This window comes from Amblyomma americanum, chromosome 10 (genome assembly GCF_052857255.1).
Source record: "Amblyomma americanum isolate KBUSLIRL-KWMA chromosome 10, ASM5285725v1, whole genome shotgun sequence".
Lineage (NCBI taxonomy): Eukaryota > Metazoa > Arthropoda > Arachnida > Ixodida > Ixodidae > Amblyomma > Amblyomma americanum.
In genome coordinates this window covers 72605535-72622124 of record NC_135506.1, presented here as the reverse complement: position 1 = coordinate 72622124, position 16590 = coordinate 72605535, and the positions used below count along the sequence as shown (strand labels likewise).

Here is a 16590-nt window from a genome sequence, read left to right as displayed (position 1 = left end):
TTGAAGAACGGAAATACAAGTGCATGGTGAATCATAGGCCCTCCAAATTCCGATATAAGTTTTAGATAGTTTTTATATTACTCAAAGCTATACCATGGCATGACTGAAGATGGCTCCACTGTTCCAACTTGATCTTAGAAAGTGATGACACAGACTGCTGTTGTCAAACGTCGGATGTGGTTGTTAGGTGCTCTTTGTGCACAGTAGGATTACATTATAACGCTGAATACGTTAACACAGGATGGTATCCTCCACACATTGCCCTAAGGTAAATGCAGTGGAAATCAATAATAATAATATTTGGTTTTTTGTGGAAAGGAAATGGCGCAGTATCTGTCTCATATATCGTTGGACACCTGAACCGCGCCGTAAGGGAAGGGATAAGAGAGGGAATGAAAGAAGAAAGGAAGAATTAGGTGCCGTAGTGGAGGGCTCCGGAGTAATTTCGACCACCTGGGGATCTTTAACGTGCACTGACATCGCACAGCACACGGGCGCCTTAGCGTTTTTCCTCCATAAAAACGCAGCCGCCGCGGTCGGGTTCGAACCCGGGAAATCCGGATCAGTAGTCGAGTGCCCTAACCACTGAGCCACCGTGGCGGGTAACAGTGGAAATCAAAATTAAATCAAAATTAAGAAGTTTTCTAGTTGCAATAACTAAACATCCGGTAAAAAACTTATTTCCTTTTTAACCACCCTCCATTTATACAACCAATTCAAATTGGCTTTATAGGCAGTACTTGCGCAGGTGTCAGTTTAGTTTAAATACATCTGCTGAGCTCATTCAAGAACCTGAATTGCACTACTTTCGCCAACATGTTTTTGGCATACCATATTGCAAACAATGGAAGAGGAAGGCGCAACTGAGTCACCCCAACACGTGGACATTCACATTTGTGGCGAACGATGGAAATAAATTATTTTCATGGCAAATCTACATAGTTGCGTATAGGTAAGAAAACAACGATATAAAAGTTGTAAACTCCAGCAGTCGAGACAAACCTAGCGGATCCACATTAATGCATGTCGGAAGCATCTAAGGCAGTTTTTTCTTCTAATCCCATGCAGTGCGGTGGTAAGTAAAAAATGTAGCAGCTGACAAAGTACTAAAATGTGGAACAATGCACACAGCATGCTGTAACGAGTGGGACAGAAGCCGGCAACCGTGAGCTGGCAGCCCACAATATGATAGCAGCGGTTCAAGTCAGACGCAAATGGTTCCCATGTGTTAAAGGCCTGCTCTACACGGTGAGCAACCAACTCATGCCGGTTTAACCTTGCATAAGACATCACGGTTTTCGTGAAATCTATTAGAGAAAGCGTTATCAAGAGAGCTTTTTATAAGTCTAGCACGCGCAAATTTTCCTCAGCATTTTGCCTTAATACAGAATAGAAAAAGCTTAATGCAGTTCCTTCAGTCAGCTAGATTTGGCCCCCTGCAAGCACACCGGGCTGAACAGCACAGAGACAGCGATAGCAAACTCTGTGCTTTAAGCGGTTCTCTACGACCGCCTAGCAAGAACGGAGCCTCAATTCAGTACTCGCTAATGCAGACAGTGGTGAAGTGCTGCCTATGGTTTAAATCACTTCGCAGTTAAAGTTGCGCACAAAGAGCTTTTCACACTCAAATGTGATGAGCCCGAAATAGAACTGGAGGCATTGGATAGCACGGCATACGAAACCCCAATGCTGCCGCACAGCTGCAGAACGATAGAAAAAACTACAGAACGGCGCCTGCCTGTCCAAGCACCTACGCACTGAAGAGCACATCCATGATTTTGTGCGCAACGCTGCATCGTCTAATGTCACAGATGCGGCTGGCGCAGTCATAAAAGAAGCACCTGCTCTTCGCCCAAACAAAGTATATTCTGATGATGGCATGCTGGCGCGGCTGAATTTGAGTGCACAACCACCGCCGTCTTAAAGCGGGAATATGTAGCATGTCAGCGCTGCTCCCGTTCGAAAAGATATTGCGCCTTAATAAAGCAAGCACGCCCTAAAAAAAGTAACACACGCTCAGGCGCTCACGGGCGATCGTCCTTTGTTGAATCGTACCAGACCGCGGCTGCTGCGTTTTTATGGAGGAAAAACGCTAAGGCGCCCGTGTGCTGTGCGATGTCAGTGCACGTTAAAGATCCCCAGGTGGTCGAAATTATTCCGGAGCCCTCCACTACGGCACCAAATTCTTCCTTTCTTCTTTCACTCCCTCTCTTATCCCTTCCCTTACGGCGCGGTTCAGGTGTCCAACGATATATGAGACAGATACTGCGCCATTTCCTTTCCCCAAAAAACCAATTATTATTATTATTACCAGAGCGCTGCTAAAATCGTTAACAATATACACAACAATAATACATAATATATTTCACAAGCTCATTTACAGCTCAGGTACACAGAAGAAATTAATTTTCAAGTAAAGAATCACCTTGCAGCACGATGGCGCCTAATTCTCAAAGGAAATCGTAAAAGCAGCACATGTTGAAGCGAGCGCGCTTTTCCGGCGGGAGGGCGCATGGTTGCCTTTCTGCATCTAAACTTCTGCCATAACCAGTAAAACTCTGCGATGGTCGCTTCGAGCCACAAGAGCTTGATAATGACGCTGCCAAATTATTGTTTTTTTTAACTCCGATATTAAACGTCTTAAAGAACTTAATGTGTCGCCAAAAGTGTTGAATAATACCAAAGCGCAGTGTTTAGGTTCCGTGGTAAATGTAGCCCGGCGGTGCAGGTAGGATCCACATCGGGTCATCTGGTTTTTGAGGGAGAGCTGGCTTTACGTCAGAGCTGACGGCTGGCCCTACCTCTGATGCCAGCTTGAGCCAATCAGCCTGGCATATGCTCGCGGCCTCATCAGTTGCCGAACTTGTTTTGCGGATCTAGTCGGCTGCCTACCAGAAGCCACTGAACAGCCCATGTTCGGCAGTCGTCCAGCACCACTTGAGGCGCAGGGGCAGTGTCATACTGGTCGCAGTATTGTAGAGGGACAGCCGTATAGACATTGTGAGGGATGTCCCGTTAGATGACATGCACCCCGTTTGCCTACGTGTGGGGCACAAATTGATTGTGTTGTGCTCCTGTGGCCCGAAGCTTTAAAGCTTGGAGCGAAATCCGCATGGAACTCTCAGAGGGAAATGTCAAGGACGTAGCACAGTTTTTTCTTTGTCAATTTAAACGAAGGCAGCGTAGTCTCACTCTGGATTGGCAGAAGCCCACAGGTTTCTTCTTGCCATATGCGGGGCCTATACTGCTGTCACCAGTTCTTCCGTCATTGATGTATCAAAATATTATAGCTTTACATATGTCGGTGTTACCACTCTTTCGATGCCTAATGGCACAAAAAGGGAAACGCAGTATGCAGGGGAGCTTTTGAATCATTTCGCTAAAGGTTGTATTAACTATATGGCAAGCTACATGCTTCGCACAGTGAAATGGACTATGCCCGATGGCATCCGATGTTTAACTACTTTGACCAATATATTCATGGAGCATGTTCCCAAATGAGAACCACATGTCTACACTATATTACACTGATATTACAAAACTTTGGAAATAAAGATACGGTGTTAGTCATCTTTTTTAGATTTTCCGAAAGCTTTCGACCTCATCAACCATCGCATCCTTATTCAGAAGATGGAATACTATGGCTGTTGTGGTAAAGTTTTTCTTTAATATCTTCTCATTTAAAACATTAAACGCAATTTGTCGACATTCATACACATTGCTCAGCCGCAAAAGCGAGTTCCCTGTTAGAACACTTGTATTAATTGAACAATAAAGACTGATGTTTTGAATTGGTGTCATAAGAAATTTGTGGAACTCGGTAAACTTTAATAATACCGGGCGATTACTTATTACACAGCAGCACAGTGCACGGGAGTGACTCCGCAATTCACCACAACGAAACTCGGCAGACGTAGTGTTGGGGTGCACCGGCAGATAGTATTAGGCGTAGTCCTAAACGTCACAGGCCGACGAACCTGTGCACAGTGTGAGTTCAGCAGCACAGATGAGACACACACCACTGGACTCGACGTCTAATACTCTCGAGAGCTGATTAGGTTTTTCACTCTCAGACTTCTGTTCACTCACAAAGAGGAACGCTACTTCTGGTCATCGAGAAATTTAGCGCCTGCGATAAATTCTTAAGCATCAGTCCAGACCGAGTGATGAAATATCGACCTCACAAAACAGGAGTCTCAGTGTGTGTAAGAGAGAAATCTTGCTCTTAAAAACAGGCTAGAAATATTGGAAAGTCCGAACACTCTACACCTTAAGTAGCAATAAAAACTAATCCATTTCAATTGGCAGAATTTCTCAGGCAGCAATGAGCATATTGGGTCAAACCAAAGATTTAGACAGAATTATTGAATTGATATGGGTCCCGGCTCACACGGGGAACCCTAGTAACGAAGCGGCACACATAACAGCTCGAGGATTCGTCAGCCGAGCGGGGGACGCTGTCGTTGCTGAGAGTTTTTCGAAGGACAACCTATCATATTTTCACGATATTACTAATCATTTTAAACTTGAAAGGAGGATATTCCCTCCTCCAGACAAAGCCTTTAATAAGGAGCAGGAGACCACTTGGAGGCGACTCCAGACGCGATCCTTCATGACGCCTTACCTGTTGTCAAAATTCTACCCCAGTGAATACGACCCTGCATGTACATTATGTGGTGATTTAGCCACTTATGATCACCTATTGTGGAATTGTAAAGAGGACCCGCCCCCGAGATCTCTAATACAGGTTCCTACTCTCGAGCAGTGGGAGGCCGTGTTGGTCAGCTCAGACTTGGGATTTCAAACCCGGGTCATTGAATGGGCTACCCAGGTCGCTGTCAGCCGTGGACTGATAGCCACCTAGCACGGATCGTCCGCATTCTGCCTTTTCTGACGAATTAAATGTTTTCCAATCCAATCAATAGTCAATGTGATACTGTTAATTATCAGCTTCAAAAATTCGGCTATTCGGCCACAGATGATGATGTTGATGTCTTCAGCCTTGTGTTAAGCTGCACCACCTCTCGCGCCGTGCATTGCAGAGCGTCGCCTGCCTCAACATAACTCTATCTGCTCCGTCCCACGGCACTGCCCGTGAATCGTCGTCTTCTACGTAGCACAAATCAGACATAGCGCGTGCTCCTGCCAGTCTCTCGTGGCCACCAGGTAGACGGAAGACGTAGATGAAGTGAGGACAACCGTTGCCCGTTTCCCTCGCAGCTGCGCTTCGAACGCGTGCTGACAAATGCCGTGCAGGCTAGTTTGGCACCTCTTTCGACAACAATTTCCTCTCCTCTTATCCGGTCTCAAATTCCAGTAGCATCACAACCCCAGGAACAAAATTCTGTCACTTCCGCTGTACCTACCTCGGGTACTTCGAGGGATGTTGATATAATGTATGATTCCGAGATGGTGGAGCCTGATGCGCAGCTTCTTAAGCGCAGTGGGTCCACCATGTCTCATTCGTTGTCTTCTCAGGGCACCCAGCCCAAATCAAAGAAGAAGCAGCTTGGCACTAAACCCAAGGATACCATTTTGGAGCAGGCAGTTGCTGCTGCTAGAATTTCGCAACCATAGCGTCGTTGCGAGTTCTGCAGTGGAACTGTCGCTCTTTTCTTTCCGCTTCCACAGATTTACACTGCCTTTCTACTCAGCTTAATCCGGATGTCATAATTCTGCAAGAAACGTGGCTTTCAACCGACAAACATTTTCATATCAAAAATTACCGGTCATTTCGCCTAGACCGCCAGTCAAGAGGCGGGGGTTTACTAACTTTAGTCTCTTCAAAATTTTGCCACAGGGCTGTGCTATCTTTTCAACAAATGTCTCCTGACTGTGAGATTTTGGCAATAGACTTTGTACTTCCTGGGTGCTCTCCATTTTCAATAGCAAATTGTTATTTCCCCAATGGAGTCCAGGATGTTAGACCTCTGGATTTTTTACTCGTAAACTGTAAAAACCCAGTTCTCGTGGCTGGGGACTTCAATTCTCACCATGTGTCTTGGGGTTTTAGGACTAATTCGTGCGGCAAGCGCCTTTGGGACTGGGTTTCTGATCACAACCTGATGTGCTTAAATTCAGGATCGGCCACTTATCTTCGCTCACACACTCAATCTGTTTTAGATCTCACGTTCATTAGTCCTGGAATTGGCGTAACGAATTGGTCGACAGTTGATAGCGGCACTTCAAGTGATCATATACCTATTCATTTTGATATCATATGTCGTGTTACTCCGGCGTCTTCTCAGTTGCGGTCACATGTATATTATGACAGATTTCAGACGGCGTTGCGCTCTGCCCTTGCTCCAGTGTCTAACATCGCCGAGGTCCACCAGTCAGCAAGCATATGTCTGGCTATTGAGGAAAGCCGTAAAAAGTCGGAGTTCCTGGTGAGGCCAATAAAAGGGAATTCTTCTAACTGGTGGAATGCGGACTGTACAAGAGATTACAGGCGGAGGAAGGCAGCATGGAAAAAGCTTCTTCATAACCAATGTCCGAATAACTGGAGTGATTATAAATTTATTGCAGCCACCTTTAAACGCACAGTTTCTCGCGCAAAGGAAAAATATGACTCAGAACACTTCGATTATCTTTCAAAGGCGGGCAACCGACGTGCACTATTCGGTTTTCTACGGTCTAGGAAACAGCTCATGTCCTCTCATAATTTTCAGTCATTAGTTATGTCACCTGTAAAAGCTATCCAGGTGGTTGAATTAATAGCCACAGGCCTGCAAAAGCGGTTCTCGTCTTTACTACCTATGCGACCATTGTTGTTTGCACCAGTCGTACCAAATGATAATGCCTCACAAGTAAATCTATCAGAGCTTTCACAAGTTGTCCAGAGATTGCCAGCTGCTGCTCCTGGCCCTGATGGTGTTACCACAAAGATGCTCAAGATTCTATTTGAAGAGTCTCCTAACTCCTTATTGCACCTAATAAACTACTCTCTCAAACACGCTTGGATACCTTCTGAGTGGAAGCTGTCCAAGGTGATCCCTTTACTTAAAAATCAGGGTGGAGGCTATGAATTGGATAATATTAGGCCAATTTCTTTAACATCAAACGTGGTAAAGTTGATAGAAAGGTTGTTACTAATTCGGGTGTCAGCCATTGTGGACCGCAAAAGTATACTCAGCCCGTGCCAACTCGGTTTCCGGCCACGGTGTTCGAAATGGAATGTACTTGCTGATCTTGAGAGCAGAATTCTCCTTGCTCGTCGTCAACGCCTGGTCGCGGCTTTGGTTAGGTTAGATGTCGCCAAAGCTTACGACAGTGTAGAACACTCCATCCTGATACATAGGCTACAGTCTCTTCAATTTCCAGATTATATAGTTGCATGGATATCTGCATTTCTTCATAACAGGGAATTCTTTTGCGTCCATAATGGTGTTCATTCAGAGAGGTATAGACAAACGCGAGGTGTACCGCAAGGAGCTGTTCTTTTTCCTGTGCTCTTTAATATTCTGTTAAGCTCAATTCCTCTCCACCGCCATGTACGCACTTACGTCTATGCGGACGACATTGCGTTTTTTGCTGCTGCGCCGGATATACATTCTCTGTATGGTCTGTTGCAGCCATATTTGAATACACTTGAGCACTGGCTGAGCGCATTACACCTGAAGTTAAATGTTGGCAAGTGCGCCACTCTTGTTTTCCCTCTATTCACTCCTGTAGTGGTATCTCTCACTTGCCAGTTAAAAATAATACCACAGGTTCAATCCCTAAAATACCTAGGGGTCATTTATGACAACAAACTCACCTGGCGACCTCACATTGACCATGTCGCGGCGAAAGGGGCTCGTGCCGTGGGCATGTTACGGAGATTATGTCATCACCGGTACGGAATGCGCAGAGATGCGCTATTAATGATCTACATAATGTATGTCAGGCCAATTTTAAAATTTGGATGAGTGTTGTTTTCAGGCTCGGCCACGGTTACACCGTGGGCTCGGCTACATATAAACTTCGCCCTCTCGTCCTTTTAGAGAGGGAAGCACTTCGCATGTGCCTCGGCCTTCCAAAATGTGCGGCTATCAATGTGCTGTACCTTGAAGCCCGCATTCCGTCTCTCTTATCACGACTTCAATTTTTAACTGTGCAAACTTACCTCAGGATCTATGAATCCCATTTCCATCGTTCCCAAAGCATTTTCTGTTCTCAGCCGACCTCCTTTTTTGGTGTCCCCTGGTCTCGTTTCAATTCCCCTCAGGTAGTGTTTGTGCAAAGATTACTTCAGCCTTTAGATGTAAACATTTATGATATCCTTCCTGCGCTTCGGAATGGGCTCACTATTCACATTGTTTTCGACGACATATTCCCCAAAAATGCAAAACTTTTGCCACCGAGTATAGCCACTGATGCATCGCAATGCAATGAAAAAGCAGGTGTGGGAATATTTTGCTCCCATTTAGACTGGTCCTTTTCTCTGCGCCTTCCAGATTTCACCCCTATTTTTCAAGCAGTTTCTAGCAGTTGTACTTGCTCTACGCAAGCTAGACCCCTCTATTACAGCAGTTGCAGTAATTACTGATTCTTTATCTTTGTGTTCGTCCCTCGCTGCACAGGTTGACGGCCCCATTTTATCAACTTTCTTATTCCTACTCCCTCCGCATTTGAGCCTTGTTCATTTAGTATGGGTTCCCGGCCACAGCAGTGTGACAGTAAATGAGATTGCTGATAATCTCGCAAAGGCTAACCTCAGCGGCCCCGTGTTGCCAATCATCCCGGCTACAGCCTACATTACAGCATCTAGATTTCGGCGACGTGCGTTTTTAAGCTCGCAAGACGCATCACTTTTAACATCGGCGGATTATGAGCACCTTAAATATTATTGGAACAGGAAAATTTGTTGCTCTCGGCAGCTTGAAGTATCACTGACGAGGCTACGCTGCCGCATCCCCCCTCTAAATTTATATTTACACAAGTCGGGTTTGGCGCTCTCTCCCCTTTGTGCATTTTGCCGTGAGCCAGAATCCTTTGAACATTTTTGGCTGTATTGTCGCCGATTCAACTCACTGAGAAAAAGGTTGCTGGAGGAGCCCTTGCAGCATCTTGGCCTTAGTTTGAGCAGCCCGCTCTTGCTATCATTTGGCGCCACCACATTTGGGTTCAGCCACAGATCTGTTTGCACCGCTGTTCAAAATTTCCTGATAGAATCTCACCGACTGCCTTGCTAAGTGTTTCAACCTTTTCTTTTCTATCAATCATTACATTTTGACTAAATCATTAATATTTAATCACTCTCTTTATTATTATTCTTAAAATTTTAAAATCAAAACACTCATCCCTTTTCTGTTCGTGACGAGAAATTCACCGGTGTTATGCTCCCACGTGCTTTTCCTTTTTGTTAACTGCGTTCAGGTGAATAGCCACCCGATTCTTGGCCGATCCCCCAGTGTGGGTATGTGCCATCTTTTGATAGGCTAACAACAACAACAACAACGACTCTCGAGCTGCTCTGCGATCTCGGTGCGCCCGTTGGTTCCGGCTGAGTACCAGATGCTTCTGCGCTTGCTGTTCAATTTCTGGTACGTTTCCTGCATTCTCTTCTTGCTTTCCGGGGTGGCTGAAAGCGTGAACATCGGTTGATGACCACAAGTTCTCCTGTCCACGGGAACTCCCCCTGGTCGGCCTCTTTCCCCTGATCAGTTGTTACTTGGCTGCTTCTTGCGTCGCGCAGTAAGCTGCATCCCCATTGCTTACGTCTCCGGGGAAATTACTTGGAGGCTGTACAGGCTGCTCCGAGATCCACCACCCCGCACTACATCAGGACCACTGATGGATGGCAGTTCGCCACTCGCGGAATAGTTTGCAGACCACCAGACCAGGCATGTGTGGCCGCCTCACACACGTCTGCCTCCTTCGCCAATCACCCGATCAGCGCGTTCCTAACTCCTTATGTGGCGCGCTCAAAAGAGTTAGTCCGCGGTGTAGACCCACGATGAGGCCGTCCGAAACGCTAGGGAAACTTGATTTGAATCGCCATCCGCCGATGTAGTCTCGTGAGGACAGCAGGGAGACACTCACCGACCTAGTCTTAGGGGCGTTTACAAGCACACTTGCCCATCTGAATCCAAGGTGTGGCCATTGGTCTTTCACGCTAATCAGTTAACATCTGGGCATCTACAGTGCCGTAATTAATGGAGTTTTAGCCATAGTGCAAGTTCCTGCAAATCTAGACCTCTCGCTCTAATGTTCTCATTGCGAAAAACGTCTCACTGCGTGCAAACGACCGGTGTCCGTATTTTTCTCCTCCTCGATTTGTCTTTCTCACACCGCCCTCCCGACTCATTCATTTATTTCGGCGAATATTTAGCAGTTGTCGTGGTTTTGCGTAAGTTGCACAGCTTTTCTTTCTTCTGCTGTAACTTTGACGAATTCATTGTCCCTGTTTTCGTCTCTAATTGCGTCTGCAGAGGCACAGGCACATCGCTCGCTCAAAATTTTGGTACCCCCCGTGTGTTTATTGATGCCTTGGCGAGGGCCCCTCATATAAGGCTCAGTAATGAGTATGCTTCCGCGTTGCGCATATATTACAGCAGCCAGGTTCGCAGCTGTCTGCGTTTGAAGGAATTGTTAGCCTCAACACTTACCTCCTATCCCGATTTCCCGCACCTTCTCTTTACGCGGTGTAGTAAAGATTGGCGATCGCGCAATATTGACGTTTCTTTCACGCGTCTGCGTTGTCGCGTACGTACCTGCTGCCTGTATTCTACCTGCGTAGGCCTGGTCTGGCGGTTTCTCCACTGCCCCCCCCCCCCCCCCCCCCGTGTGCTTAATGCGTATTTATGGATCTTTTCTTAGAGACCTGCCCTTATTTCTCCTCTATATGGAGGCGCCTGCTACAGCACCTATTCCGACAGCACGGTGTAAGTTTTTCTTTCGAGGTTGTTTCTGTCTCTCGCTTCTTCTATTTATGGGACAAGCAGCAGGAATGTGTTTTCCGCCATTTAATGCTTCGTTAAGACAAGAAATCGCTGTCATGTCATGCACGTTGTTTTCCGAATTCTGTCATCCGGCTACTGCTCTTCTTTATTGGTAACTAAAAGTTTTGAATGGCTACAAGTAAGGCTATATTCTCAGTTTCAGTTACAGATCACACAGTTTTCGACTTGATCAAAAATAAATCGCCAGATCTGCATTCTTTTTTTTTTAGTTTCTGAGCACATTTCAGGCGCTTTTTGTGTCTTGGCCAAGTGGGTACGCTCCATTATCCCCTTGAGTCAACAACAGAATGCGTGCTTTCACAATGATTCCAATTTAGTAAATATATTATCTGTAGTTCTGAAAACAAGTTTATAACTATGAACGTGGGATAATCTGTGAGCATGCCGTAAAATTTCAATCTGCAGCTCGTGTGCCAGATATGCGTATTATAATCGCTTGACAAAGATGTCGGCAGAAAAATAATAAGCATGACACACGGACGTGCCCTGTGTTATCTCATTTTGAAGCAGTTCTTTAGTTCCGAAACCAGCGCCGTGTCCAGTGTTGTAGCGTAAGAAAAAGGGCCTGTGCGTTGCTTTCTGAAACCACTCTTCGAATGCTTTCAGGCCACAGCCGCATTTTAGAAGCGATTAATGGATAGATCGAGGAATGGACCGGCTGAACCCTTTAAATCTGGCGCAGGCTCAAGCCACCTAGCCATGACTTAAGAAATATTACACTTGTCTTAATTTTAGCCACAAATCAGATAATCTTCGCTTGGTTACTTCTACCCGCTTAAAATCTACATTCCCTTCCGTGTCCTTAAACCCAAATGTCTTGGATAAATCAGCCCTGCTGCTTTCCACTATAGGGTGAAGTCCTTTGCAGAAAAGAATCAAGTGTTCAACCGTTTCCTCCTCCTCTCCGCGCGCAACGCACAACGTGTCTATCTCGTGGAACCTCACTGTGTCTTAGTCAGCAAAATGTGTTAGTAAATCTCGTGGAACCTTATGTGTCTTAGTCAGCAAAAGTCCTGTCCTGGCCTCAAAAAACAAAGAGCTTGCCTACAATTATCATAGATATTTTTTTTTAATTTCCTGCTAAAAATTTTGTATGTTCCCAGGATACACAGCAAAAAAAAAGCCCTCTATCAGGATTTCAAACGAAATGCAGGTGGTCTAAATAATTGCAGCGTTGTTTCTTACACGGATTGTCCGGTGCACATCACCGCTGAAGGTCTCCCGCGCTGTTGATAAATTACCAAGAGCACTTTGACAAAACCAGTCAAGAACCTCTTATAGGAAAACCTGGTTATTCCTTGTGGTCACATCACGCAGCATGGGGTTGGATTGAAGTAAGGAGTGTCGCTTTTGAAACAAGGCAGTGGCGGGCAATGCCATACACGATATTGTTTTATTCGCATTTCTCTACTTAATCTACCAAATTCAAAAATAGGAGTGATCACTTTTATTTCTAAAAATGCTTTCACGTCTACGCTTTGCCAATTCAGAGTCGCGAACTTGTATCATTAAGTATGTGCCCTCCTTATAAGGCACCACTCCCTCGACCACTGTTTGCCATCTGCAGCAAATATATATTCCCATTACCGTCCTTAAGCACTGACCTCGGTACAGGGACTGTGCGTGCATCATGTGGATATATGTTGCCCCATTATAGCTACAACTGATTTACCACGCAGTCCACGTGCGCAATCAACCTGAATAAATTTGTAATGGTAGCTTCGCATTGTGATCCCCCTGTCACATGATCATTTCGAATGCCCTCGAAAGCATAGTCTGTCGAATCAAAAGCCAACCGAGTGCGGCTGCAGGGGCGGCTCCGACGGTCACCGGGTTAGCCGTCTGTCGCGTCAACGGACCGCCCTGGAACTCTATCGTGATTTCGAAGGCCTTCGAGCAGCCTATTGCGCATTCCCGGACGCAGAGCCACACTCAGCGAGGTACTGGGAAACGAATCGCAGCAGTATCATGTTTGAAGAATTGCAAACATCAAAATCTAGAACTTCTTTTTGAGAAAACAAGACAGGCCGGCATACATAACACTGCAACAAGCAGAACGTGATTGCTACCAACGAAACTAAAATAACCAACCCAAATTCTTCATCAGATCAAGAATCCTAGTGCACAGCTTGTCCGAAAGAACAGGGGCAATTTGAAGAGTAAAGAATATTACAGTAACAAATGAACATTTCGTTTTTAACTATTCCAGGTCTGACTTACTTCCACTACTACATGCTGATTGCTTACATGACTGCAAATTATTGGCGGCGTCGGTGGCGCCATAACACCATGGTGTGAGATGACGAAGGTTCCATGCGGTAATCGGGTTCTTTGTTTAGCAGTGACACAGGTCCTTCGAGTTCGATAGCGATTGATAATTTCAAGCACTGTGAGCTCCGTTCAATAGACTTTCAAAGCGCCCATGTGGATTGGGTATAAGCCAAGATAATAGAGCTTCAAACTTGTTTCGTAAGCAGCCGATGGAAGGAAAGTAGTGAATCAAAGCCCACAATGATACAATCGTATCGTCGTAATCTAATCGATGCTTACCATACGCCCCTTTCTGAGGTCATACATCCAGTCACGGCAAAGGCATGAGATTACAACGAAGTGCAAGGCGAAAAATTGCGAAATTTAGCTTGACTAAACCATTATATGACCCCCTTGCCCCTCGCCCCCTTCCCACAACTCCCCGCATTATTTTTGTATAGAACATCACGGTCCACTCAATCCGTAACGAGGCCTGCGATTACAGGGGCATACATGCAAAAAAGTATGGTGCTTTGCGTTAGTGATGTGTGCTGAGCAATGATTATTAACTCATAGGTCCCAGTAATTACACATATAGGTTTACGCCCTTCACTTCATCAAATATGAAGACGGTGTTCCTTTCACAATCAAGTTCCTGAAAGCGCTCCACTGCAGAGGATGCAAGCTTCCAGGCCCCATTCTCGCTGAATATTGCCGGCAACTAAAAACAAGCGCATTAACATTTACCACCCCTTTTAACTCGTCAGCTTGCAGCGTTCTCCTGATCCGTAAGCTATATTTTTAAGCAAATAATTCAATACAGCTATGCACTTAAGTCTGCTTAAGAGCGGAAATGAAAAAGCGTCTCCATTTCGTCTCTGACGCCCTCCATTTTTGCTCTTTTCTTTTATTTGTATTCCTTTTTCTTTACCCTTATTTTTGCATTTTTATTTTTATTTCTATTGTTTATTGCTTGGTACATTTCTTTTTAATTTGTGTTGTTAGTTTTATCTTATTTGTTTTCTTTTTATTTATTTCTACCTTACTATCATCACCAATATCTCCAACGTTCACTATCACCATCATCATCACTAATAGTATCTATCTCTAGCACTAACTCTCATTATCGGGAGCTCTCATGTTCACTATAACTACCACTATCTCTAGCACTGCCACTATTAGTAGATATCATTATTACAATCTGTTACAGATTTTACTATTTACTATCACTTCTATTTATTACAAATATGCAAGTTCGTGCGGGCACTTTTGCGGACAACTTCCATCTACAGCTTCCGTCTACAACTTCCGTTGATGCCGGTCATGTGCCAAGAAAAGCTGAGGCTTTAAAACTCAGACAACGCCTCGGTGTGCCGACAAACCATGCACACAACGCAACAAGCAGTGCGGTTTCGCGCGCCGATCTTGAACTGGTTCGCGGCCGCACAGAAGCGTGGTATTGACTTCGCGAAATTCTCCACTAGAGCGTCCAGCCTGATTAGTCTGTGAATGAATGTACATCAGGGTGTGGATCAAAGAGAAAAAAGAGACAGATCTGCACGAAAATCATTCCGATAAGCCACGTCAGCCCGCGAAGAGAGACAGCATTCTCAATGGAAAGGAAAATAAGAAAAAGAGACTGTTGACAGAGGGAACGTTGCGAGAATGCTGCGTAAGTGCGCCCAGCGGGTATATGACCGGACTCACCGTCTCCAAACACAATAATAACGAACTGCAGACGCAGTGCTCAACTGCTAATTCTACTATTTAGGAAACAGGACGAATGTCGTTCCGTGTCCACATTATCTTACAAGTGGAAGCTCCACGTCTAACATTCTTGTGAAAAAAAAATTAAAATTTTTGCACGACAGCGCGCACAAAAAAAAACGGCAGACAAGTTCGTACCGAAGCTATATCAACCACATGGGCCTTTAAAACCATGGACGTGGACCCCAATATACCTTCACAAAATCCGAGTGCCGAGCAGTGGGAGACTTGCTTTCCAGCGACCGTTGTGAAGACCAACAAGATATGGTACAGCGAGCTCACACGGCGGCAGTGGCGAGCGGAGCCCTGGACTGAGGGCAACCTACCATTGATTGGAATTAGACGGAGCCGACAGAGACACGACGAATGAGAGAATATCTCTGAAGATGCCACTGCTATCCCGATTTCTATCCCCCTTGCTTTGGTTGAATTGTTCACATCAAGGAAAGAACACAGCTCGAACACTCGTGTTGTCTATTTTCCCTATTGTGCGCTGTGCAACCACATGTTGATTACACACTTGCACGAACCCTAACCCTCATACGCTATCACCCCCGCCCCTCTTTACTTTTTCGCCATCTTTGTGCAGCTGCACATGCGCAGCAGACATTGAAGCAGCCGATGCCGCAGGGCCCAGCGTTACTATTGGTTGCGCTGTCGGCCAAAGACTCAGAGCAGTGCTCCCGAAAGCGCTTGACATCAGACACACTTTTTATCGCGCATCTCGGATAGCGAAAGCCTCTCCTGGGCTTTCGTTCCTCACCGACTCAGCGCGGGGTTTTCGCATGTGAGCACTAAACAATGTGTACGCGAATCTCTTCTGGGTTTCAGTTTCGGTTTCATCAACCGAATGATGGCTGTGAGGTGTAGTTGGTGGGTGAGTCATGCTAGGCATGAAAATCGAAAACTGAATCGCAGACATGACCCGCCGCGGTGGCCCAGTGGTTAGGGCGCTCGGCTACAGATGCGGAGTTCCCGGGTTCGAACCCGACCACAGCAGCTGCGTTTTTATGGAGGCGAAACGCTAAGACACCCGTGTACTGTGCGATGTCAGTGCACGTTAAAGGTCCCTTGGTGGTCGAAATTATTCCGGAGCACTCAACTACACCACATCTATCTTCCTTTCTTATTTCACTCCCTCCTTTATCCCTTTCCTGACGACGTGGTTCAGGTGCCCAGCGATATATGAGAGATACTGCGTCATTTCCTTTCCCCCAAAACCAATTATATATTATAATTATTATTAATCGCAGACACACAGGTTTAATTCACTACTACACTCATCTCATGGCTCTTCAAGAGCTGGAATGACAATAAACGATGTATATTATCATTTCTTTAGGAGCGTTAGCTCTTACTGTTCACGTTTCGAAATTTCGTGGGGTCTGCTACGATCCTTGATCACAACGCCATCGGTGGCAGCAACTACTCATCACATTTACTGATTTCGTGAGGTCCCCTGGTTCCCTAAGATCAAAGCGCCATCTATGGCTGCAACTAGAAAAAAGCGCATCTGGCATTTAGACTTGTCGCGCCATCTACAATAGCATAGTAGAAACAACCACCTGCGCGTAGCAATCGTGACGTCATGGTCCAATATTGTGGATAGTGGTGGAACTATGTAAGG

General features: G+C 45.6%; 1 protein-coding gene across 1 annotated transcript in view; it reads left to right on the top strand.

Annotated features, from left to right (window-relative positions):
• Nucleotides 1-15695, top strand: part of LOC144108416 (PR domain zinc finger protein 14-like) — a 30055-nt gene extending 14360 nt beyond the window's left edge. Inside the window, exon 6 of the mRNA XM_077641657.1 lies at nucleotides 15553-15695. Within this exon, the coding sequence (XP_077497783.1) occupies nucleotides 15553-15695 (143 nt within the window). The remainder of the gene's footprint in view (nucleotides 1-15552) is intronic.
• The last annotated feature ends 895 nt before the right edge of the window (nucleotides 15696-16590 follow it).